Consider the following 26,187-nt stretch of genomic DNA (forward strand, 5'->3'; position numbering starts at 1 on the left):
CTGAAATATGAGTATTACTTTAAATGTATTTCAAAGGCTGGTCACTGGGACAGAAGCCCCAAAGTGAGAAGCCCCAGGGGCAGGTTAGAAATGGCTTGCATCTGGTTTACCACAGTATCACACTGACCTATGTATTCCAAGAAAGAACTAAGCCTTGAGCTGACTGAATCCTGACCCTGTTCTGTGGGTAACAGAAATGTAACATCCTTTGGGAAGAACATAAATAAAATCCTAACTAAAAAAAAAAAAAGAGGAAAATTCACACTTGCCATATGTCACGGTTACTGTGCTTTTAGGGCAAGATTCATATTATCCTGAAGTAGGTACCTAAACCAGATGACACAAAAATCATACTTTAAAAAAAAAAGGTACTTCTCACCACAGACTACACAAGGCGCTATGGATGAACAGCTGAAACAGTGCCAATAACTGGAGAGACTTAAAAGTGAAAATAAGATAATCTTGCCTAGTGTGTTATTTTGATTTTTATGAAAAAAATATAAAAAGTTGCAAAAGGCGAATCTTACACCTTGGATTATGGGAGCTGTTTTGCGTACCTTTGTTGTAGGTATAGTCTATAGGTACATTGCAAAAAGGTAAAATTGTTTTGGACTTACTAACATATTGATGACATTAGTGACAATTTTCAAGGTATATTGTATAAAAATATTCTCCCATTTAAAATGCACTTTTTGGGCCTCAAGAATCACAAAGAATACAAAATGACAACAATTCTGCCAGAAATCATTGTCTACAGTGATAAAATGCACTGTAACTACCCATGCTCTTGGAGTTTATTATTTGATGAGTTAATTTTTTTGAGATGTAATGATGTGAAACATTTAAACAATTCATGATACAGTAAGAGCTGATTTTGGAATTGGTTGTGTTGCTCATATATTTAATTTCCTTTTTTTTTTTTCCTTTGAGAATTTGATCAGATTAACTTTATGAACAAAAGTCAACCATCATATTTGCGTGTGAATCTCCAGGGCTGTGTTCTTTTGTGCTAGAGAATATGAAGATAAATGATCGTTTCTCAGAAAGCATAATAACATATAACAATTTCACAGTTCTTTTAAAAGCCTCAGAGATCTCACACTTACCTGGAATAAGGCACTACTGGGTTCTGCCTTTTGTTTTCATCACTGATAATTTATTTAATCTCAGTCACTGAATAAAACCCAGAAATAATCTACTGAGCACAGCCCCCATCTGACATTTTCTCTTGCACATATTACACCTCTCCTGTGTGACTTCCACTGACCCATGCTCCTTTCTGTAAAAGGGCCCAAGTTAATAGAATGTCTGTTTCCATCCTATATTACAGCTGATTAGTCACAGTGGCTCTTACAAACATCTTTCGAAAGTCTTCCACCAAATGCTAAACTCCAGCTATGTAAGTCTTCAGGAAGACAACACTGCTCCCTGTGGTTGAGTTTTTCACACAGAGGCCATGTGAATGGCTCATGAGCAGTACTCTCAAATGTCCCCTAGCGTCCCCGTGCAGGACAGTGTCTGAAAGGTTTCCTCAACACAAAATAAAAAGTGGTTGTTAACATAAACGCAGCCACCTAGAAATGGAAATCAGAAAATAATATGCAATTTACAAATCGATACAGAAATGTGCAATTTGGCTATACGACCTCTCTGCAATTCTCAGTCCTGTTTTCTTCCTCTCTACTTAGCATTTACATAACCTTTTTCCCTACAGGAGGAGCCAAACCTAAACCTATTTTGAACTCCCTGCTGTGAATCATTCTGTTAATTGGTCTGTAACATGAAAAGCAGAATGTTGCTGCTGAGAGTGACTGAAGGGTGAAATGAGACCGAGCAGTCTTCCAAGGCTATAAATAATTTCTTGGGAAGGAGATGAACCTGAAGATGTGTTGGCTCAAGAAAAAAACATTGACCAATTATTCGGAGGTCAACAGCCTCATTTTTCTAACTTGCCAATGGTATTTTCAGACTTACTCTCTCTCTGCAAGTCTCCTCCCACCCAGTTTTTGTTCCTTGCCAGAGAGGCTTCCTATTCCTAGTTATCTGGGAGGACAGACTGTCCCTGTGGAGAACCATTTGTGAACTGAATTTTGCAGAAGGGAAGCAAGCTCCCACTTGCCCTTTTATTCTTTGTACAAACCTGCTGAACTCATTAGGATTTGAAAGCCTTTAGGCCTGTGGGCAGTCTTCCCTGTTAGACACAGCTTCAACAGTCCTGTTTTCAGCACCACTGTGCTGTTGTATTTTCTAACTAGCAAAATGATAATGTTGATGACAGCTGAATAAGGATAGGAGTGATAATTCAGCAGGTTACTCTGTTAGTTCTTGGTATTTTATAGTGACCATAAAGAGGGTTGTAGAAATAGTTGTCAGTCTTTTGGATTCTGGACTAATGCTTGGAAATGCAGATAGAAGGGCTAAAAATCCAAGGCAGGTAAAAAACTTGCAAAATTCGTTAGTTTACTTTTTTAAAATATTTAGAGTAGTTTTACATAGGTTGTATAACATATCAGTTAATCTAAGTTCACATGAATATTAGTATTGGGAAGATGTCTATTAGACCAAAGTTTAATTCACGATGATAGATGGGAACTACAGTAAGAATAATTCTCACAGTTCTGGGTATCTATTATGATTTGCCAAAATAAACATCTAATACACAGAGGCAGTTCAACTCCATTTTTTTAAAAAATTGAATAATCCTGCAACTGTTAATACTTCTAAAACCTGAAACAACTTGTAAAATACATCTATTTTACTTGGACTTTTTCGTTTAACAGTCAAAATAGCCACACTGTAAATTCGTCATTAAAACTGACCAATCAGTCCTGCCTGTTATTTATTCCCTTTCGCCATCATTTCATATACAATATACAGAATTATAAACTGGGACTTGAAAGAGCTGGAGAAACATTTTGGACTAACTCATGCTCTCCTGAATAAAAGACAGCATGTATAATTAAATTGACAGAATAATAAAAGCGGCTGAACATAACTGATTATTTTTTTCCCATTACCCCAGTATTAACACAGTGATTTAATGAATTGTACTCTTGAGTTTGAAAGCAAATCATAAATTGTGTCTATTCATGAATATTTATATAGCACAGCAGGTCATGAATGGGTGCTGCCCCAACTTGATCTTAAACTCAATCCACATATGTGCTAAGGTGCACAATCACTCTTTATTTAACAAGCAAAAATCCCCAGAGCAGTACCAGAAATCCGGCTCCTGACAGGCTTCCAAAAGTTTGTTCTGATAATTACCTTTCTTTAAAGGCTTTATACAGAATTCTTACGCTGTTTCGCAGGGATCGGTGTAAACTATGCAAGCATCTTCTGGAAACAGTAACTGGGCTGATACCCCTTTAAAAATCTGTCAGGAATAAGGGGTTAAATAATGCTTTTCTCTGTGTATGAATTGTAATGCCACTAGAAAACTTATGTCCTCTAACACTGTACTAGGGCAAAACATTACTGTATACACTTCTATCAGACATGTCAGCACAATGCTTGGAAGGATTCTGGGATATCCTTGTTAGTTCCTTATGTAACCGTACTACTTCCCTTTCTGAAATCATGTCCTGAGGCACATAGCAGGAGGGTGGTACAGCTATGTCCTTCTTCATGTCACCTCCAAGAATGCTCAGTTACTGGAGCACTAGCAAGGCTTGTAAAAAATACTAAGCAGTATCTTACGAAAGAAAAGTACATTAAAAAAAAAAGAAAAAAGAAATTGTGCTCACCTGTTCACCAGCCTGGGATTCCCCTATGATGAATCGATCTCCTGGGCCATCAGCAGCTGTTAAGATGGACAATGCAAATGGTAAAGGCTGAACCAAACAAACGATGACATTAAAAATAAAGAGCAGGAAAACCAAAGAATGATCTAAGACTCAGTTCTTCAGTGTCAGCGTGAACATTTCAAATGCAAACATTTGCAAGCAATTCAAATTTTAGGTCCTTTTAAGTTGTGCTTGTTATTTTGAAAATTACAGGTTCTATAGTACTTTTAACCGAATATTTTTGGGCAATAAGGAATCAAGTAAAAGCAGATTAGGAGGTATTATAGCAATAACAAATAATTAAAAGAGCTCATGAGATTATTTTTATAAATATGTCCATTGTGAACAAATCTTTTTCTTTGTGAAACTAACACAGGGGTGTCACATATTTTGTAAATCCTGATATTTCTAGATTCTATCTCTGCCTTTGGAGGAAAATGTGGACAAGTGCAATGGTTACAGACTGCACAGATGACCTTACAGGTTTGCCATTTTCTGAAAAGCAATAGGGCTTAAGACAGTGCAACTTGGACTGCCACATTAGAAGTCTTGAGTTGTGCTTCTTTTCGTAACATCAGGAGTTAGCACCAGACTACATACCTTACATCTTTCACTGAAGCTATTCTGAAAATTAAAAGTCTGAGATGACTGATTTAACAAACTGAAAGTCTCCAGGATTTCTAATTTAGCCAAATCTGTACTTTTACAGGGACAACAAAGGTACCATTATTATCAAAGTTCAAGCTTCTGCCTCAAAGCTCTTTTGGCAAGTTGCACTAGTGGTTATTACATGCTTTTTACCCTGTCCAAGGACAGCAGGCATGCTGCCAAGACAAACTGGGTTCATATGATCCTATTTAAATATGTCTTTTTATTAATTTTAAATCTGAAACTGTCAAAAGTTCATTTTCCAGAGATGAAGTCTAATCAGTGACAACCTTTACATTATTATCTTCTGTTTATTTCAGAGTTCGGAATATACAGTCAGATAACCTTATCATTTGGAGAAGAATTGCTTTCAGGAATCACAGAATCTTAGAATAATTAGGGTTGGAATTGACCTTAAGATCATCTATTTCCAATCCCCCTGACAAGGGCAGAGATGCCTCACACTAAATCATGTCACCCAAGGCCCTGTCCAAGTGGCCTTGAACACCACCAGGGATGAAGCATTTACTACTTCTTTGGGCAGCCTGTTCCAGTGCCTCACCACCCTTACAGTATAGAACTTCTTCCTTATATCCAACCTAAACTTCCTCTAAGTCTGCATCTATTATCCCTTGTCCTGTTTCTACAGTCCCTGATGAAGAGTCCCTCTCCAATATGCTTGTAGGCCCCCTTCAGATACTGGAAGGCTGCTATGAGGTCTCCACGCAGCCTTCTCTTCTCCAGGCTGAACAGCCCCAACTTCCTCAGCCTGTCTTCATACAGGAGGTGCTCCAGCCCCCTGATCATCCCCATGGCCCTCCTCTGGACTTGCTCCAACAGTTCCATGTCCTTTTTATGTTGAGGACACCAGAACAGCCCATTCAGTCTATATAATGATTTATCACAATTGTACTCATACATCAGCTGCAGATGCAGATCCATACAGACAACTCTGCAGATGAGGATCTCTGGTACTTAGACTAAGTTTTAACTTAAATTGAAAACCCTACCAAACAGCCTAATCTATAAGCTTTAGAACAAACCATAAAATAAGAAAGTGTAGAAGGACTCTTGAACTACTTGTCCTTGAATAATGCATATGATACTACTGAATACAGTTGTCAGACTTTCCCTGTAAAGAATATCCTGGTATAATCCAGCAAAAGAAGAGAAAAAAATCCCTAATAGCTGAATTATTTTAGACTTGGTAAAATGCTACTGAGTTAGATTTTATTCCCCCATTAAAAATGATATGGAGAAAAAGTTTATAGGTGATGAGCAACTGATATACCTTGAAAGAAGTGGAACAGGTTTTGAGCAGACAGTTTTATGTGACTGAAAGCTAATCCTTAATTTTTTTGGTCAAAAATTTCCATCAATGTAGTCAATATTATCTCCGCCTACAAGCTTTGTTTCTCATATTTTGAGATAACATGTTTACTATAATAGAAAGAACAGAACAAAATACTTCAGTTGGAAGAGCCCTACAGTAATCATTTAGTTCAACTGCCTGTCCAATTCAAGGCTGACCAAAAGTTAAAGCAAATTATTAAGGGCATTGTTCAAATGCATCTTAAACACTGACTGGCTTGAGGCATTGACCACTTTTCTATGAAGCCTATTCCAGTGTTTGGTTACCCTCTCAGTAAAGAAATGCTTCCTAATGTCCAGTCTAAACCTCCCCTTGCACAACTTTGAACCATTCCCACACCTCCCACCACTGGATTCCAGGGAGAAGAGATCTGCACCTCCCTCTCCACTTCCCCTTTTCAGGAATCTGTAGAAAGCATCGAGGTCACCCCTCAGTCTCCTTTCCTCTAAGCCAGACAAACTCAAAGTCCTTAGCTGCTCCTCATAGGACATGCCTTCCAGCTCTTTCATCAGCTTTGGTGTCCTCCTCTGCATCCATTCAAGTACCTTACTGTTACTCTATTTGAATCCACCACCAAAAATTAGGGTCTTTTGTGTTGGTTCTGGCAGAAGTTGTTGAAGATTGCGATTGTAATCATTCTGCTTATTCCATGTATTTAGAATCATTTACTGAGATTGTACTTGTGCTTTCCCTTACTTTGTAGCAATCATATTGCAAGACCTCATTTGCCACATCCCAAAGCCTTTGTCAGTTAGCATTCTAGTCAGAGATTCCTTTCTTAGCTTTTCTCAGCTTTGTATTACCTGAATTTTAATCTGGCTACATCTGCTCCCTTGCCACTATTACTGGTCATTTTGGTCTGCCTGTCTCTGACACACATAGATGACAGATAGCTGCAGTCAAACTCATCTTGTAGACCTGGATTTTTATTTTGATATCAGCTCCATAGGAAAGCTATTGGACTACATCCATTGCCTGGGTTTGCAGACAGTTTATTTCATGGACAGTTGTTTTCCATTGTTTCAGCAGCCAGTAACAAACAAGATACTTTAATGTCCCTAGCAGAAAGTTTGCCATCGTGTCCAAATTTAAACATTGTATTATGATGATTCAACCCCTACCACAATTAAATCAGTAATGTTCAATCATGTATATATTAATTTTCCTCCATAAATACCTGAGGTGAATATCATTAGTTTTACTTTACAAAGGGAATAACTGATGCACAGAGAAGCAAGTTGTTGAAAATCATGCAGCTCCTAGCGGCAAAGCGAGGATGGATTCAGGTCTCCTGGGAAACCACTCACTCCTTGTCCATAAAGTCACACTACTAATTTTACTTATATACAGCAACAGCAATATTTTTAAAGTAAAAATGAATTCTTCTTTTGAAGCGCCTCTGTAAGAGTACAATATTTCTGAAAATTCTCTAATTCAATCATAACATAATTCATAAATAGAAAGCTGGACCTGTGCCAGTTCAACTGTAAGAAACTCCTGATCAAATCAAAGCCAGAGGAATGGAAGAAGAATCTGTCATTCAGAAACAGATGTTCTGTTACTCTACTGAATTCTCAATATTTCCAAGAAACTCCCTGGCAACACAGGTGTAAGTCCATGAGCACAAGTTGATGTACATTTATGCATATACATATATATCCAGTTAACAGATCTGAATTCAACTTTATGATCTTCCTTCAAGACAGTTGCCTTGTACATAATCAGCAATGATCTGAATAAAATCTCAACCAAAATAACCATTGCTGGATCCAAAACAGGTGAACTAATATGTTATAAAGTGGCTTTACAGACACTATACTGTATGTCTACAAAGCGAGTTTACCTCTGACAGCGTAGCCATCTTTTACAGATGCTGGAAATGGCGGTAGATTATCTTTTGCATATACATCTTGTGCAAGGACCCGGCCCATCCCATCTAGAAAAGACAAAAAAGAGAACAGACCACGCTCCATATCATTATGGCTAGAGAAAGAGAAAAGAAACCTGTGAAAAGCAGTGAGTTCTGGTGGATGAAATGTATGTGTACAGGGCATGAATAGATCTCTTGGGGTTTTGATTTCTGTCTCTACATAAATGAAAAAAGACTGGAGTCTGAAAGTACTGATGGAAGATTTCTTCAGTAAGTCTGTGTTCCTGACTACAGTGAAACTGCTGACAGTAGGTCTGAATGCCAAGTATCCACACCCAGAAGTAACAGCTCTGGATGCCTTTTTCTGTCTCAGGATGAGACAGAAAAAACAAGTATTTGCCTCTTCAAGACAAGTTTTTCTTCTGAGATCTCTTAAAAATAAACACTTTCCTGTATTTCAATTTAAAAAAATGTAGTGTTTTTTAAAAAATAACATTTAAAAAATTAATTTTGTGTGCAAAAGGTGAGAAGTGATGGATTGAGCACAGAGGACTCAATATAAACCGTAATGATGGATAAGTTTCCATAAATTGACAAAGAAGTTTTGTAATACATTAGCTTTGCCCAATTGCTAGGAACATTTCTGCTGAATGGAGGGTGAGTGCATTTAAGTGTGAGGATTATTTATGTAAATTTACACTGTTATAGTGCTAAATATTTTAATATACATTTTCCCTTCACTTAGCAGCTATGACTGATGAGCTGTAATTTGGCTCAGCCTCCCTGTAGAGACTGATAGGAATTACTTTACCCTCAGTCAGGTGTGTACTACCTGTTTGCTTTTATGGCACCAGCAAGAGGTTTTTCTTTGTAGTATGATGTGGAGCAGAGTGGAAAATAAGTATCACATCCCTTCATACAGCGGGTGAATGAGAAATAATGTTTATTATATGTGTGATTAGATGGACTAGGAAGGGGCACAAAGGTCAGAACTAATGAGATTGGCTTGATTCCAGTATAGTATGTCTATGTGCAGAAGGAAAACTTACTGCTTAATAGAGGCCACAGCTCTTAGGAGTGTACTGTGGTACAGGAAGGCAATATGCAGGTGAAAATATGAAGGAATGAGTGAATGTGTGAATATTTCTGCCAGGAGAATTTTTGTGGATGTGTACCTTATAGATTATGATCTTTCAGACATGCCAAAATAGAAAGACATAAATGAAGTATGTTTCTTGTTTTACAGATGGCGAACTTGATATGGTTCTGGATTTGCAGGGAAGGCAAAAGTCCTAACATTGCACACTAAATGGACAACTGGATTTGAAAGTGCTCAGCTCCAGTAAAGTGGTATTATAAATGGAAGTTATATTTTACTTATTAAAAAAAGTGATTTAGTAATTAATTATAGCTATAATAACTATAACATCACTATGCTCACATCCATATGTATAATCTTTCAGCATGAGGAGACTTGCTGAATTTTTGAAACAGGTATTGCTATGAAAATGCTGATAGGATCTGTTAAAGCAACTAGAAAAGCATCTTTGTGATGGCTATTAGTATGTCTGTGCATCGCTGTGTATCACTGTCAGTGATAAACAATATAGAAGTTATTAGAAAGCTCACAAAAGCTTGTACGCTTGCAGTGAAAAAAAGAACGCACAGACATTTAAATTACTGCATAGAAAAGGCAGCTATCAAAGGCCTAGTAAAAACACCCTCTGTTCATAGACACACAAAATCTCATGCAAAAGTGATGCTTCTAATTTTAGCAGGCATGTTATGTCTTCATTTTACTTCTTGTCTGCATGCAAAATCACACCAATTAAAGCAAAGTTGAACAGTATGTTCCTGGCATTCTGCCATGCAAGATTTGAAGGGAATAAATGGCCAGCTAATAGCGGGAATGAAGTTTGTTAAGGGGAGAAAAATGTAAGAATTATTTGCTAAAGACGTAGGCATTTAAAATGAAGAAAGTCAGCAGCTAAAGGACAATCTGAAGTACCTCTGTACTCTCCTTTATTTGGGCAATTACTGTTTTACCTTATTTTGATTAACTGTAATTAAAAAGAGATGCTTTGAAATACTTGAATGTCATCAAACTGTCCCTTGTGATGACTATAGCTTTCTGATTCTAGTGCAAAATGGAGAATTACATTAAAACAACTTTTTAAATTTAGGTATTTTCTAAAGCTTATCTGGTGAAACTGGTACAGTCCTGTGAAGAATTTTGATTTCTCAGGGTATTGGTACTGTGACAAAGCAGTGAGACAGACTGTACTAGAGGTGACGGATTTGCTCCCATTTTGTAAATATTGCCCTGGTAGCACTTCAGTCTGATACAAAAGGTCAATGCTATCAAAATAATCAGCTAGTTCAAAATGAATAACCAGTGTAAAAAAGTGCCCAAACTCTACCAGGGCTCCCAGACTGAATCAGTAAAACTGCTCCATTCTGAGGCTTAAACCATGAAGTGTGGATTACCTCTGCTTTGTACTTTTAGTATCAATTAAACTTCTGCCTCTTCTTAATTTCAGAAGAATAATCCTTATCATGCTGTATAAAAAACCCATGAAGCAACGTTCAGGTAACTGAATTCAGACGGAATAAAAGGCTAACTGGGGGCTTCACACCAGATATTGATGGTGGCAAGTGGGAAAAATGCTTCAGATCCCTTTGTTTTATGGCACTTTTGTAAAATATTTTAGGACAGTCCATCTTTTTACTTTTTCCTTAATATGGAAGAGGCTAAATGAGCTATACGGGCACCGAGCAATACTCTTACCAATGTGAAAGTCATTTTTTAAAAAAAATCTTTATTCATCCTCCTCCTTTGTTAGGAAAGAATATATTTGACAGACTACAGCATGCTTTGACTTAATCAAGAATAAACTCAGGACTCAAGTGGCTACTCATACAGAGTAACATCCAACAGCTTTATTTATGAGGATGAATACTATGCAGTATATTTAGTAATGCAAATAAATCAGGTTAAAATTTATTAGGTAATTTGTTAATGAAAGAAATCACAATGCTAGAACTTGAAACATTTCACTTTCACTACAGAGAAACGGTGCTCCTGAAAGATAAATTTAAGGACCCCGATGTTAATTCAAGACACAAACCCACAAAAAAATCCAAACAGAACACAATAATGCTTTTCTGAGTAGAGCTACTTGGGATTCAGACCTCCAAGACTACATTTTTATTATCTCCTAAAATTACAGCTGTATTAACTGAAAAATAAATGAACACATAAGTAAAGAAAAGCTGGTTCTTAATTCATAAGATTGTATTGTTCAAAATGAACATTTTTTTTTTTTTTTGCGAACTAACGTACATGTGCACACACTTGCACACACACACATGCATATACATATATAATGTATTTCTTTATTTGATCATTAATCTCAGATTGGAAAGGGGGTTTAGTGAGAATCTCCCACTGTAAGAGAACAGAGTGAATAATCCCAGTGCAACTTGGAGCTATGCTGCATCTACAGAAGTCCAGTGTTAACCACTGAGGCAAATTGTGGTTTCTATGATTAGCTTTGTTGCATATAACACAGACTGGAAGAAATTAATCTATATATTTAATTACAGCTCCATTACAGATTCCTTCAGGGAGCAGCACTGAGGTCAATCAACATTCTCCAGACTTTGAAAGGAGACTTCTGCTCCTATTATTGGCATTATCTAAAGCAGTTTCTCCCAGAGAAGGTAGTGCCTCAGACACCTCACACAAAATTAACAAAAGAGCAACTACTTAAGAAGGTTGTAAAATAAGGAAATAACCACCCTAATCCTCACGAAGAATCCTACTTAAAATACCTCTGTAATTGATGATTTCTGTTCCAAGCACTGGAGTCATCTCCAGAACTGTGATGAAGGCCTTGTCCATAGATGTCAATGGGAATGGAGACATGCGGTGTCTTCTTGCTACCTTGGTAATGTCAACAGCACTGTGACCTGCAATGAAAGAGCAGCGAGTTAATGCGTGCTACAGTGTGTAGATGTACACAGTGATGTTCATTTAAACCACTTTGCTGAAATAAATGCAGCACTTCAGGGAAAATTAAATCAGTTAGCTACCACCTCTGAGTATCACTGACACATGCTTGTCTCTCTATGTGAGAGATTGTTAATGAATTTATTTTTTGCCGTTAACACAGTAACTGTCTTTCAGAGGCAGAAGTAGAGACAAATAAAACTGCCCACTTCCAGTCCTAAGAAAAATGCTGGAAAATATTACTCGAACAATTTCTGTGCATGTATTTAAAAGATAACATGATGGTAAAAGCAGGCACCGTGAATTTGTCAAACACAAATTATTTCTGACCTAATTCCTTTCCTTAATGTAGCAGTCATCATACTAAAAGAGAAACAGCTGATGAGATGTATTTTACATATATTAAGAATTTTCATACTCTTAAACATGACTTTCTCATAAGCAGGTAAGGGAGAAATGATGCAAATTAAATTAAGATAAAAGTGTAACTAGTGGAAAAAGTACATTTCTGGATCTAACAATAGGGACATCCCTCTAAGCGTACATTTTCTGCTATTACACCTGTAATTTGTTAGCAATGTCACAAATCTAGGAAAAGGAAAGCATTTGTGAGACACAGCAAACTTCACTACCTTTCTCTGCACAGAGAAAGAAACCCTGCTTAGAAGCACTGTAATTCCTGCAAGTCCAGCAGATTCCACATGATACAGGTTAAAAACTTTATCCTGACTGCTTAAATTAAGACACTATTTTCTTAAAAGATAGAAAAAATGAAGGAAGATTCTTGGAAAACATGTTTCATCAGTGAAAGCTGGGGGATTTTTGTGACAGCAAGCAACCTTCATACTAACGCCATTAGGTGCTTTTATGTTTATGTCTTACTGCTACCTAAACCTCACTGTTAGCTACTTCAGAGGCTAGCATTTCACTTTTTTAACCTGTAAAACATGACCGAATCCAACGGCTTTGAATGCTTTGAGGAGTGCCCAGAGTACTACCTTCAGATTTGGAATGCTGAGCCATGTCATTTGCTTAAGTCAAAGGTTTTGTTAAAATGTACTGGCACGTGTTCTTCAACACTTTTCTTTTGACAATGGATAAAATCCCCTTATCTCTGACAATTTTGTTCCAACACCAAAAATAAAACCCATTATTTCTACAAGAGAAACAAAAAAAATACACACTCAATAATAGAGTCCCTTCAGGTTTAACACTAGCATGAATAACCTTAACAAAGAAAGCGAGAGAGATGCAAGTGTAATTAGTAACCCTTCTCTCTCCCTATTTCTTCCTACAAATGCTAACTCCTGTTTTAGAGGTATAATATATTTAAACAGACGTGAAGACAAACAAATAATATTTTTTTAAATTCTAAAATTACTAAGTGGTATTTTTTAATTACAAGTAAATGACATTAAACAACTCCTCAGACCTTCCCAATTTATCTTTCACTAATGTGAAATGTCAGATGACTCTAAAAATAACTACTCACATTTAGCAGCATTTTGTATGACAAAATAATCCTTTAGCTTTGAAACAGCAGAGTCAATTGGTTGCATAATGTAGAAAATTCCTGACAGGCTTCTCTCATCACTAAAACAACTTCCTATTCCTGTTCTTTTATATATATATATACACACATATGGTGGATCAAACTTTAGACTAGGAAAGATTCCCATAAAACAAAGTAAAGGAATTGTGCAAATTAAAGAACAGGTAATTTGAATCAAATCTGAATTCTTCACTTTTGCATTTTTTTGGTTTGGTTTTATATAATACAACATTCAATTTCATGGTCAAGTATGAAAATAAAACTCATATATATATTCAACTTGAGAATTTCCATTTTCATTGTCTTTGAGTGTTGATTCTTTTTGTGCATAAGGCTTGCACGTGTGATCATTTATAATACATCGCCACAAACAACACAGACCTCTATGTCATTAAATGAATAACTTGGAAGAAAAAATAAAAAGCAACTATCCATCAATACATGAATGCAATGAGCTAATTACACTGTTATTTTCTCTTTGAACTGAATTTCATTGTCTTAAGTCATGAAATTTCTTCTGCAAACACATGTCCCAACCATATCCTTCTCATCTGATTGTCATTTGCTGTCCTAGGACCCCTCTTAGTTTCTCAATAGAGCTATGAGTTTCAGTACGTACTTGCTCTAAGGATGTTCTCCTTGCTGCTGCACCTGGACTGGACCTGCAGAGAGAGAGGAGAGTCTATGAGCTACAGAAGTTAACAAGAATGCAAAATACAAAAATATAATGGGCAAGCTCCTGGGATCTAAGACAGAGGCTATACATATTTTCAGCAATATTCTCACACATTCTGCATAAGGTAAGTATATTAGAGCAGAAGGGTAGTAGCTGATGGTCAGAATCTGATATAGTAATTTGATTCCACTCCTCCCCCTCCCATAAGAAATGATGGCCTAAGGATGACAATAGAGTGAAATCAAAGAACATGGTGGTCAAAATTACATGTTAAGCTCCAGTTTTAAACAGAAAAAATCCACATTTTCTTATACAATTGGAATTACAGTAACTTTGAATCTAGGCCTTGTTTTATGATTAGACAAAATATTAACATATTATCATGACCTGCTTAAAAATATATATAGAAAGAGTTTAAAATATTCAATTTAGATTGTGTTGATTCTGAAGACATTTAATAAATCTTCTTTGCAATTGTGTAAGCAACTCACAACTGTATTAACAGCTCCTGGCTGGAGCCAGGTATATTTACTCAGTTGCTTCTGTTTTATTAAACTAAATACTATGTTCAATATGAATTTTACAGTGCAATTCTACTTTAAAAAGTAACTGTGTGAGAATGACAACAGGTTTCTCAACAAATCCTCTTCCAAGATGCTTAGCTGCCACTGTGCTATTCAAGATATACTAGTCTGACTCTAGGGAAATTGGAGGATTCACACTGGTTAATATTCTAGTAACACTGGATATTTAGAGTTCCATCTGTTTACCATGCAAATTAAAAAAAATGTTTTTTTTTAAGAGTGTCAGTCCTGTAAACATGACACATCTTGAAGTTTACCTATACCGAAGCATCAGCTCTTGTTAATTCTTCTCAGGTTTGGAAAGAGAGCATAATGTATAATAACAATGAAGCTGCAAGTTTTTAGATGAAATAATTTGAACAGGAGTCTATCTTCTGGCAGGTCAGCTGATTGAACAGGTAAAATTCGAATAAAAAGCTTTTTTCTGGACAATACCCCAGCTAAAGTGAAATTCACAGGAAGACAATCCTCTCAGAGGGTGTGAATAGAATCCTTCCCTTTTGTACTTTATTGGCAAACATATTGCTACATTTCAATGAAAGGACTAATAAAGTAAAACTGTGGACACGTGGTGAAAGAAGTGGAATAGCACAGGTCATGCTGAGGGTATAATTTCCCTGCAGAACAGTTGCCTCTGTTGAAGAAGCGAAGGAGTGAATCCAGATTATCTTCCAGACTAGTATCAATCTGCAGAAAAAATGCCTACATATTCAATTTGTATGATCTAACAACTGATGAAGAACGGTACACAATCAACCCCCAGAAGTCTTCAGAACGGAACAACCATTTAAAGCTGAAACTGACTGTGGCCCAAAGTCTAAACCTCCTTCTTCTGTTCCACAGCAGCTTGCCCCAAATGTATATTCACATAAAAAAACTGGATTCTACAGTGCAACACAGTCTACTTATTGTAATGGAATAACTTATGGAAAGTAATGTTGCAACTTAGAGTGGGTTATGGTGTCCTTCCCTGAAGAAAATTGTTGTTTAAAAACCAAACAAACAACCCCCCCCAAGCCCTCCCTCCTTCCCACCAAAAACATTATACAAGAAAACTGCAAACAAAATATTAATGATGCCCAAATTTGGCCCAGAGTTGTTTTACCAGATTTCAAAGATATGACATGATCTCTCTTTGGAAGAAGTAAATATTTACCTATAATTTACTACAGGACAATTCTGGACCAAAAAGATGGTATAATGGTAGGAAAGAAAGCACAAGAGAGAGAAAGCGGCACAGACTGAGAGAGAGAGAAGCAGGATGGACATGGCAAGGCAGAATATGGTATGCTCAAAAGGAGACATGGGCCTATGTGTGTAAGACTGCTATTTAAAATGGAAAAGGCTCTCTTATTTCTCACTGAAAACCATATGAAAAGAGAAAAAACGAGGAATGGGCCTGCTGCAAAATAACCAAGCAATTCAGCAAACTGTGGAATGAAACTCAGTGAGATAACACAGTCCTAAAGAAAAAGGAAAAAAACCCAAAAATACAAAACATTTGAAACAATCTACTAAAACAAAGTAAAATATGTGATCCAAAGGACACAGATAAAAGCTACTAGAGAAGGAGGAAAAATGTTAGCAGACAAAGACAGTGCTAAAGAAGTAAAATGGAAGTCAAGAGAGAGTCTTCAACAAAGTGGAGGAACAAAAGGAGCCCAAACCCATAGCGCAAAGCAATGTTTGCGAATGGAAAACAGCTCCTTTGAGCAGTAATAGTTACTCTCGAGTTGTAGCCTCTATTCCTCCTCAGTTCATCTTTAAGCCCTTCCAACCTATAGTGGAGCTAGTGTATGGACAAAAACAAGAGATTTATAATGAACAGAGCGGCTGAGATTTGCAGATCAAATCTTCTAATATAGAAAACGTGCTGACAAAGTTTTGCTCTTACAGTGTCCAAATGACAATGGTAACAAAAGATAGCTGGCTTCACACACAGCCTCTTATAGGTCATTTTTTTTTAATTCTGTGCACACAGAGGACTTTAAATATACTTTTTGATTTCTTACACCCAGCCTACAGTTTCCACATTATCACTCACCTGATGGGCAACATATGCAGTATGAGAAATAATTTGCTTCCCACAAATTTTAAAAGCAGCTGTGGAAGAGGAATCCATGATAATAAAATAAAAGGCTTGATCAGCTAGACTTGTTCATTTCCCAACCTATGCTCACAGCTGCAGAATACAAACCATGTTTTAATGAAACTAACATCACAATTAGTTATTACATAATACTTCTGTTTGTTTAATATATGAATTGCACATTGAGATCCTAAATGTTATTTTTAACAAAACTGCAGTAAAATGATTTTGAATAAGACCCACCAGTTTTCTAACATACAGTTTTAGCAGCAATGGAGCTCTGTATAAATGGGGTCATATGCTTTAAGTGCCTTTATCATATACATTATCTGCATGTTTCACTACTTTGTTATTTGTGACATTTACAAAAAAATCTGTATTCTTTTCACAGCCACTGTTAAGCAAAGATATCCATATTACATTGCATATAGTACCATGACTGACTGGGGCGAGTGATTAGTAGTATTATTTACGATAATTCTTCTTATTCACAGGTAGTTACATAAATAATAACCTATGTCTGTTTCTTCTTTCACAGGAAAGGTACAGATTTATTGTTTGACCATTCTACAGCCTCTTGGCTCACAATGTATCTTGGCAGATGATACAGTGGGCCACCAGCCAGTATCCTTCCCCTGCATAATTCAGGCAGAATGTAACCAAACCCAAAGCATTCAGTTCACATTACTCTGTTTTTTTAAGCAAACTTGATTTTATGTTCCATAAGATATAATTTCATTATGCTGGAATGCAACTTGTAAGCTTTCTCCCATAGCTGCAGTAGTAAATAGGATGTGAAAAATAATATTCAAAAATAAATTAAACAAATGGTAAAATAAAGAGTCCTGATGACAATTTCTATCTATCAATCATGACTGGTCTCAAAAATTAAATCAATGACTGTGTTGAATTGGTTTTATTTATATTTACATGATATGTTTCGTTGCAAATAAAAATCAGTCCACAAAAGGCTTTTTTACAAGAAAAATAGAAAAAGACACAAAGCAAAATTCATGCTACAAGTGAAAAATTCATGTGAAAAATAAAGGGAAAAACAAAATTGAAAAACCCTTTAACACTTTACCATGACTGTTAGGAATTGTTAGAGAAATTACTTACCTTTTTAAAGTCATAACAAGATTAGCACAGAGTATTAAGTCAGCTCTTCATTATGGGAGGTACAGTTAGAAGCCAGTCGTTATAATAAAACAAATTGCTACACAAAGATGAAGAGTTTCCAGCCCAATATGAAAAGCTAACTCTTATGGGAATACATTTCAACTCAATTTTGCAACATGAAGAACAATGACACCAAAACATGAGTTATCACCAACAGAAAGAGCCAATTTCTCAGGAACACAGAGCCTGTAGGAGGCTAATCCATGATCTTTACCATTTATGGGAAAGCACGTTGCTTCACTTTAAGAAAAGCATGCAGAATATGGAACCACCAGCAGAAACCCAAACATTCATACAGACACAGAGGACTAAGGTACAGCAAAGGGAATGAGTTTGTCAAGCTGTAATGAAGGAAGCAGGGTATGCAAAGCATAGCAGCCATTAACAATTCAGAACTTTATCCCTCTAACGGTCTGTCTCATCAGCACTGGGGAAGCCTGTCTATGAGGTATTACACCTACTACAACTTGCTGTTGGTGACGAAGCGCGTAACTCATATAACCGCTCCTTGAAACTTTAGCAGTTTTATGCAGACAAGTCATTCTCTGTGATGTGGGAAAGCATGCTGCTGCTGCTTTCTTCTACATGTGATTTATTAGTAATTACATCATCTGAGTCCTGTACAATACACCCTGTGCACATGCCATTTGAATAGTACCTTTATCTGCTTTAAATAGATTTCAAATCAGTATATGTTTATAAACAGTGTTTGCACACTGTTGCCTAAAATACCTTTTCCCTGCTAAGAGTGAAATAGAATCTGTAAATAAACACATAAAATAAAACTAAACCATGAATAACAATGTCTCAGACTGGTGTGACAGTACTGGAAAAAATTTATTTTGGCCTGTTATCCTAAGCAATATATGTAAGGTTAAATCAGAAGCAAACTGAAAATTGTAATGAATTACACTGGCTGGTTTCATTAAAAAATTGTTTAAATCTAATCTGAAGAACAGAGAATTGTTTTGATTTACTTACTACAGAATATAAAAATGAAGTTCTTAAAAAAAATTCACAGGAAAAAAGTATCCTGGAATTACAAACTTCAGAAAACATTCAGGGAAGTATTTGAGGATTGAATAAAACTACTAAGATGCAATCCTCCTATTTCAGGAATGCATCCTAATCAAGCAGCACTTTTACACTGAGCTGAATATGCAAGGTCTTAAGAGTACGTTTTACAGCCATCTGAATTAGGACTGAAGTCAGTTCAAACCTACAGAATGATTTTTTCTTGTTATGCTGAGAATACCTCTGAAAGAGACAGGCAAGAGAGCTCAAGGAATTTATCAAATTAGCAAATTAAAGCAGCAGACATTATGCATTAAGACATTCTTAAAAAGGAGCAGCACAGTTGTTGGGATTCACCTCATCAAAATTTAAATATGAATAATGCAGCATTCTACACAAGGAATTACTCATTTGGAGTCAGTGAGAAGAAATAAGCAAAAAATCATTTGAAGCAGAAATAATTTTAGGGGCAGATTTTTACCACTTTTTAGGTGTTATGCTTGGTAGACTGGACACTGAACAAAAGTAATATTCAAATCTTGAATATGCATTTATGTCTTCATCCATAGATTATGTTCTCTTTTCTGAGTATTTTCCTAGTCACCTACACTTTACATAAAGATATATTTTATTTTGATCACTGTTTCCCAAGAGACTATGAACACAAAAATGGAATTTTATGGTCAGATTATGGTTCATCCTAACTACTGTTCAAACAGGATGGTGGAAGTGGACTGATGAATACACTGTAAAAATATGAGGGCTGAATTGGTTTCTTTTACAGGAGCAGTATTAGAAAAAAAACCCAAACAAAACCCACTATCTGTTACTTGGAAGAAAAGGAAATGAAAAGGCAAAGGGCAGTTTTCTGGGGTAAGATGCTGATTAGTCATCTCTCAATGGAAACTGACCTTGTCCTGAGGATGCGAAATCAAAATGATTATTACTAGAAGAGGATTCAAACAAAATCATATACACCAGCTAAAATTGCAAGCTGAAGACCTCACCGAATAAGAAAACAGGAAGAACTATGTTACATACAGCAAAAAAGGAGACAAAATAGTAATCTGCTATCTGGTTAGAAAGCTAAGGGGGAAGCAAACTTGCTACTACAACTGGCAGCACAGGCTTGACAGTTGAGAATAAAAAGAGCAAAGAAAGGATTTCTTCAGAGGATTTTTAATTAAATGCTTACATTTGTATGAGAGAAAAAAAGATAGCTTTTATGTTTTTAAGAGCATGAGACAGCATATAGATATGCTGTCTGAGTAACACTGGAAAGACAGCACATTTCTGTAATATTTTAGTGGCTGTTCAGGGCTTATTCAAGATCATACTGGTTTTGTTCAGAGAAGCAGTATAATAATACCCAAATACGGACAGGACATGAATCTTGTGTAAACTGAAGCCCATATTAAATTGAGACATAGCCAAATAATTTGTTCACAAATTCCCAATGGGTATTTCTAACCTGATTTGTAAGACACAAGAAATCTCTACTCATTTGGTAAAATCAAAAGTTCTACTACTTGTAGTATTAGCTGTAAACAAGATCTTTTTTTTTGCTTGAAAGAAAATCATAGAATCATGGAATCATATTATAGTTAGAGTTGGAAAGGACCTTAAGATCATCTAGTTCCAACCCCCCTGCCATGGGCAGGGACACATCACACCAAACCATGTTACCCTGTTACAGATTGGCTCTGTCCAATCTTGAACATTCTCCAAATGCTCTGAAAATATTCCCCAGTTTGAGAAATATATAGTGTAAGTAAAGGCAGAGAGAATAAATTTTCTTCCAAAGTGACACAAAAGAAAGGGATTCCTGTCATCCTCGTTTGCCACAGAAAGAAGATTTATTTGCCTATTTTCATACAGTCTCACACCCTGGAAATTTGATTGATGAATCTCTTAGCCTTATAAGCATGTCCTAGATGTTTGATTTATATCTTATCTGACCAGCATAAGATTATTTAAACTCCTTGTCCAGTTCCGTTAAACCATCTTTTTAAGTTGCTGTTATTCAGATGGACTGAAAATACATAAGTGATAACTATAAATTCTCATCCTCAAGCACACCATAAATTACTCTCTAACCAGTGATATACACTAATAAGGTTGACATCTTTAAGTTTCATTTCTGTTACAAGTGCTTTACTTTTATATGAAATTTCCACTATTTTCATATAGTTGAACTATTTTCATATAGTTTCTGTTTCTTGACCCAGCAACAGCAAATTTCAATGCAACGTTAAAACAAAGACACTTCCACAATACTGCAAAATATGTAAACTATTTTTCCTGAATGGCATGACTCTCAAAATCAGAATTTCAAAATCAACGTTTCATTCAAATTTAGTCAAGCAAAATTGACAAGTTTAAGTGAAACACAACACTCACTAACATTTAGGACGTACCAGATCAATGTTATGTGTCTTATTTTTCCTTTGACATGCAGGCATTATTATTTCATCATTATTTTTAACAGGGCTTCTGCATGAGACAAGATAAAGCTGTTTAATTTTCATCTCCCTGTTCAAAAACTAATGTCACGTTTTACTTACTAAACTGTCTTCTGAATGGGGAATTATTTAGCTCTTTATAGATTTCTCTGTTGTATTTGGTTCTACAATATAAAATATCTTAATACACATGAAGGAACTTATTTTTACAAGATCCTTTGTGAAGCAGAGCGATGAGGTTATTTTACAAACAAGAAACTTGAGATCCAGAGACATTTAAACTAAATTTAACTTGATGGGCCTATAGCTGGATTATAGAATGCGAAGCCCCTCAGCTGCCATTTATTTCAACTGCATTTGGAGTACTCAGCATACGTGAACATCACTTAATATTTGTTTCAAGTAGGACATGCATAAAATGAGTACCCTGACAACAGTGTTCCAGCATGAAACATAGTTTGCATTAACATGGAGGCAGAAAATGCAATATAGTCTTTCTTGGTACCCATTCAGGGCTTTCTGCTACAGCACCATGTTTTCTGTTCCAGCAGACAGCTATGTCTCCTGAACTGAACAGCTAGATAGCTGCAGTCACCATTCACCCCATCTGCTACAACTGGGAAACAGACTTCAGTTTTATTAACATCTATTTATTGTCAATATTTGAACAAACGTTGGTGGGGAAGGGACAGAGGCTTGTTTGGAACTTTCAGCTTTTGCTACTTTTGTTCCTACCTGGTCTGACGCCTACAGACCTCCATCCCTTTGACCCAAGGTCTGTGGGAGTGAAAAAGCATCTCTCCATTGACCCAGATAGGATTTTTAATCAAACTTGGAATTGCTGACAAAGCCTACAACCTATATTTCATGCTTACAACCTTACCTTTCTGGAAGCTGACTACATAGGTAACATTCCTTGCATTTCTATGTTAAAAGACTATGAACACAAGAAAACACCAACAGCAAAACCAAAACACAATGATAAGCTTCAAAAGCCACCAATCAACTGATCAGCAAATTTTCAGGCCAAAAAAGTCAACAAAATGCCACCATTCAATTTCTTAGATTTTTAAAGCATCTTTAAATTTCAGCTTTTTCCACTGGTGTTTGCCAACAATTTGGGCTGGAACTTTTGTAGTTAGCCTTATAGAATCATAGAATGGTTTGGGTTGGAGAGGAGCTTAAGATCATGAAGTTCCAACTCTCCTGCCATGGGCAAGGACATCACACTAAACCATGTCACCCAAGGATCTGTCCAGCGCGGCCTTGAACACCACCAGGGATGGAGCATTTACCACTTCTTTGGGCAGCCTGTTCCAATGCCTCACCACCCTCACAGTAAAGAACTTCTTCCTTATATCTAATCTAAACTTCCCCTGTTTAAGCTTGAACTTGTTACCCCTTGTCCTACCACTACAGTCCCACTACAGTTTCTATCTTGAATGGTTAGGCTACTTTTCTAACTATATAAACAGGAAGAAAACAAAAGCTTTCCCATGGGGTCCAGTCAGAATTTCTGCACTGGTGTAACTCCAAAGTAGTTGATTCTAGTTAAGCTTAACATTTTTATTTGAGTTAGGAGCATCAAATTTGAAGGGCTCCAAGAAGAATTGCAAAAGCTAGTAAACACAGGTAACAATAATCTTATATATGGTGTATATTATAGTAACCGATGTATACAGCATTCAGCCAGAACCTCAGGCTTGTACATTTTCAAGTATAAAAATGCATAAAGGTCCTTTAAATTAAGATTCAAACTAGGCAGCAAAAACTGTAAGGAAAAGAAAGCTGCGGTCTAGGAATCCAGTCCAGTGAACTTACTGCATGAAGAGATAGGTTTCTGCCTTTGAGTTGAGTTAGAAACACAGACTATATTCCTCTGAGGAGAATCCTTAAAGTGAAATTAGAATCATCATGGATGAATAATGCAGTGATTTCAGATGGTTCATAAGCCATGGAAAGGAGAGGGTGGAATCAAGCAAATGCTGCACTGAGAACTACACTGCCAAACCCAAGTTAGAGATTATTTTTGAAAGTGATCAGAAACACAAAAGCAGAAAGAGGATCTGCATTCAGGATTTTGCTTTGAGCCTCAAAGGCTCAAAAGGATAAGATTCCTTTAGTTCTATCTTGAATTTGGCAGTCTGGATTGCAGGGTCCAGCACAATGGCAACCACCAGCCTCCCCACACCAGTTATGTGCCTGAGATCTCAATATTAATTTGGCTGGGCTTTTTAGCAGCACTGAACCTTGGAAATTCATAGAAAATAAAGGGATATAAAAAATACTGTAAATAAGGACATTCTTTCTTCCTCCAGTTCTTAAATAAAAACCCTTATGGTAATTATGTTTAGCAAAAATACTTGTTTCCATGTTACAAAACCGCATTTGAAAAACTGCAAACCCAGGAAGGTAGCAGGGAGCACTGATGGGAACTCACATCTGAGCTGTATGTTACTGACACTGCTGTGTCTACCTAATTTGATTTCCATACCTTAGAACAGACACTGCCCACTAGAAACAGATGTAAATTATGTCATATGTATGGCATTTGACATCAGGGATTACTCCAAAAGCAGTCATAGCAATGTAATAGAAGCTTTGATCTACTTTATTACTTTTTCAGACTCCAGACTAATTTTCTATAGCTTCTATTATTGAAGCTGCCTCTGAAGAATTAGATTGCTTTGGCAGCTGAACCTAGTGAGCAGTTTCACTGAATGTTATTTCTAGTGTAACAGGATACAAACTAACCCCTGGCTTCTTAAACAAACTGATATAAGAAGAAAGAACCCCAAAATAAATACTAAGCATTGTATGGTAGTGAGCAGCTTGCTACTGCCTGGTAAGAAGCTTCCTACTGGATTTAAAAAGAAAACAGAGGTTGGCTAGAAAAGAAATCTCACATTTATATCTAATCAAGCCAGTTTGATGCTATATAGTCCAAGGGATGGCAAAGCACAGGAAAATGGAAAAAGAACCCCTTGCTTAAATGGATGTAATTATAGAGGAATAATGACAAGACTGACGCTGGAAAATGCAAATGTAGATTACATACATGAGTCTAAACCATAACCAATCAAAAGGAAAATTACATTAAATCTCTCTGACTTGATCTAATTTGTTTTATAAATGATTGCACATCTCTACCATAAAGCAGGGTGAAATGTCTCCTGTTTTATGGAAGAAGAAGGGGAAAAATTCAGAGATTTTCATTGAAAAATGAAACATAAAGACTTATCTTGAAACAAAAAGCAAAGAAGTTCCAAAATGGGGAAAAGTTTAAAGTTCCAAATGGGGAAGTATGGAAACTATTTCTGAATTACTTGAGTTTTTGGAATATAGAAATGTATATAACACTATCTGGAAAATAACTGTGATTTTGTCATTCCATTTCTTAGTGTCTATGCTTCCTAATAGACACTTTGAATGTTATTTATCTTCTCTCTGATAAATACAGAGCTGGGAAGCATTTTAGCATCATAAAATCAACAAAAAGTATTACAATTTTGATAAGTTGAATAGATAATATACAAACCAAAGTCTGTAATATTAAATGAGATGCCATTCAAAATCCCTGTTCTTATCACTCTACTAAATACTAAATAGTTCTTTGTAAAGGGACTTGGTGCTTGAAATGATAAGTAGAGAAAAAAAAGCGCAAAATGTTAATACGAAGGGATAATTTTATTTGACAGAATTCACAAGGTAAGTACCATGTACAGAGAAACTGTAGGATTAAGTAAAATTTTTCTTCTATTTTGGATGTATGAACTAATAATCTGAGGATAAGAAGTGGGTAAACAAAGATAAATTGTATCTGAAGTACAAATATAGTAACATTTCTTAATGATTTTTTAAAATGAATTTGATTGTAAATATCTAAGATGACATGCATTGAAGTTATCCATGTACACCTTGATCAGTGGGTGCAACAACCCACTCTCCTTCCTGATGTAGCTTTAAGTTTTGCTATACTTTCACTCATGAGCTGCCATGAATGCCTTTCTTGATATGACATCTAGCAAGAACAGTTCTCTATTCTGGTATGGCAGAGAGAATGCTATAGAAGATACTTTGTGCAGCTACTAATCCCAATAACAAGAATTAAGATACAAATAGCAAAGTTGTTTGTTTTTTGTTTTTTTTTTTTTTTACAAATAAGGAAACTCAGTCATTGGCTTTTCATAAACTTTTGCACCGCAAAGTGCACGGAGGAAACCACATTTCTTTAAAAGTAAGAATTTCAATTAATTCAATTTTCTTAGGCTAGAGAACAGTAGCACTAGAAGCAAAGTAAAATGCAATAGGAAAAATGTAATTCTTTAAATGGCAATTGCCCAGTAAACACTTTACCTATTGTTCAGGTTTGAAAGAGAAATACCTACAAATTCTAATTTTACATAAAATCTCATTCTTCAATTTGCAACAGCAAAAAAATCACACAGAAAACCAGGACTAGATTTTACCAATATAGTTGGACAAACAAACAAACAAACTGCTGATACTTAATTCCCTGTACTGGTCCCTCTGCTCCTGTATTATCAGGTAGATAATACAGGTCTCTGTTATTTTGTTAACAATGCTAAGTATACAGTCAAATCCCATCACTCGGTATGCATCTAATACATATTGGAAACTATGTTTATGGAATTTATATACTTTGTGGGAGAAAAGTCTGACATGAAAGTTTGCAGAGTTCTCAAGGCATCATGTTCTAACCATTTAATGAGGCTAAATAAAACAGACGACAAGCTACAGACCTGTTTCCCTCTTTGAAAAACATATTTTTTTTATTTTTAAAAAAAGCAGAGCACAGCACTGCAGTAAACACTTTGCTGCCACTATACTTTGAACAACCAGATCAATAGGTTTCCTTCATTACGCTTTTACCAAACACATAGCGCATGCAGAAGCGAGCGAGCAAGAGATGCTGGTCTGAGA

At 36.1% G+C, this 26,187-nt stretch overlaps 1 protein-coding gene across 23 annotated transcripts in view; it reads right to left on the bottom strand.

Annotated features, from left to right (window-relative positions):
• GPHN (gephyrin) overlaps positions 1–26,187 on the bottom strand; it is a 304,336-nt gene that overhangs the window by 36,352 nt on the left and 241,797 nt on the right. For 12 of the 23 annotated variants that reach the window (XM_057420149.1, XM_057420165.1, XM_057420152.1 and 9 more), the window contains 5 exons: positions 16,226–16,288; positions 13,859–13,901; positions 11,510–11,647; positions 7,649–7,741; positions 3,747–3,802 (listed from right to left, as the gene is read on the bottom strand). In XM_057420149.1, the coding sequence (XP_057276132.1) occupies positions 3,747–3,802; positions 7,649–7,741; positions 11,510–11,647; positions 13,859–13,901; positions 16,226–16,288 (393 nt within the window). The remainder of the gene's footprint in view (positions 1–3,746; positions 3,803–7,648; positions 7,742–11,509; positions 11,648–13,858; positions 13,902–16,225; positions 16,289–26,187) is intronic. The other 11 variants (XM_057420160.1, XM_057420154.1, XM_057420146.1 and 8 more) reach the window with 1 other exon arrangement.

Source organism: Pezoporus wallicus, unplaced genomic scaffold, assembly GCF_028554395.1.
Source record: "Pezoporus wallicus isolate ANWC-B61680 ecotype Strahan unplaced genomic scaffold, APGP_CSIRO_Pwel_v1 contig_5418, whole genome shotgun sequence".
Classification (NCBI taxonomy): Eukaryota; Metazoa; Chordata; class Aves; order Psittaciformes; family Psittacidae; genus Pezoporus; species Pezoporus wallicus.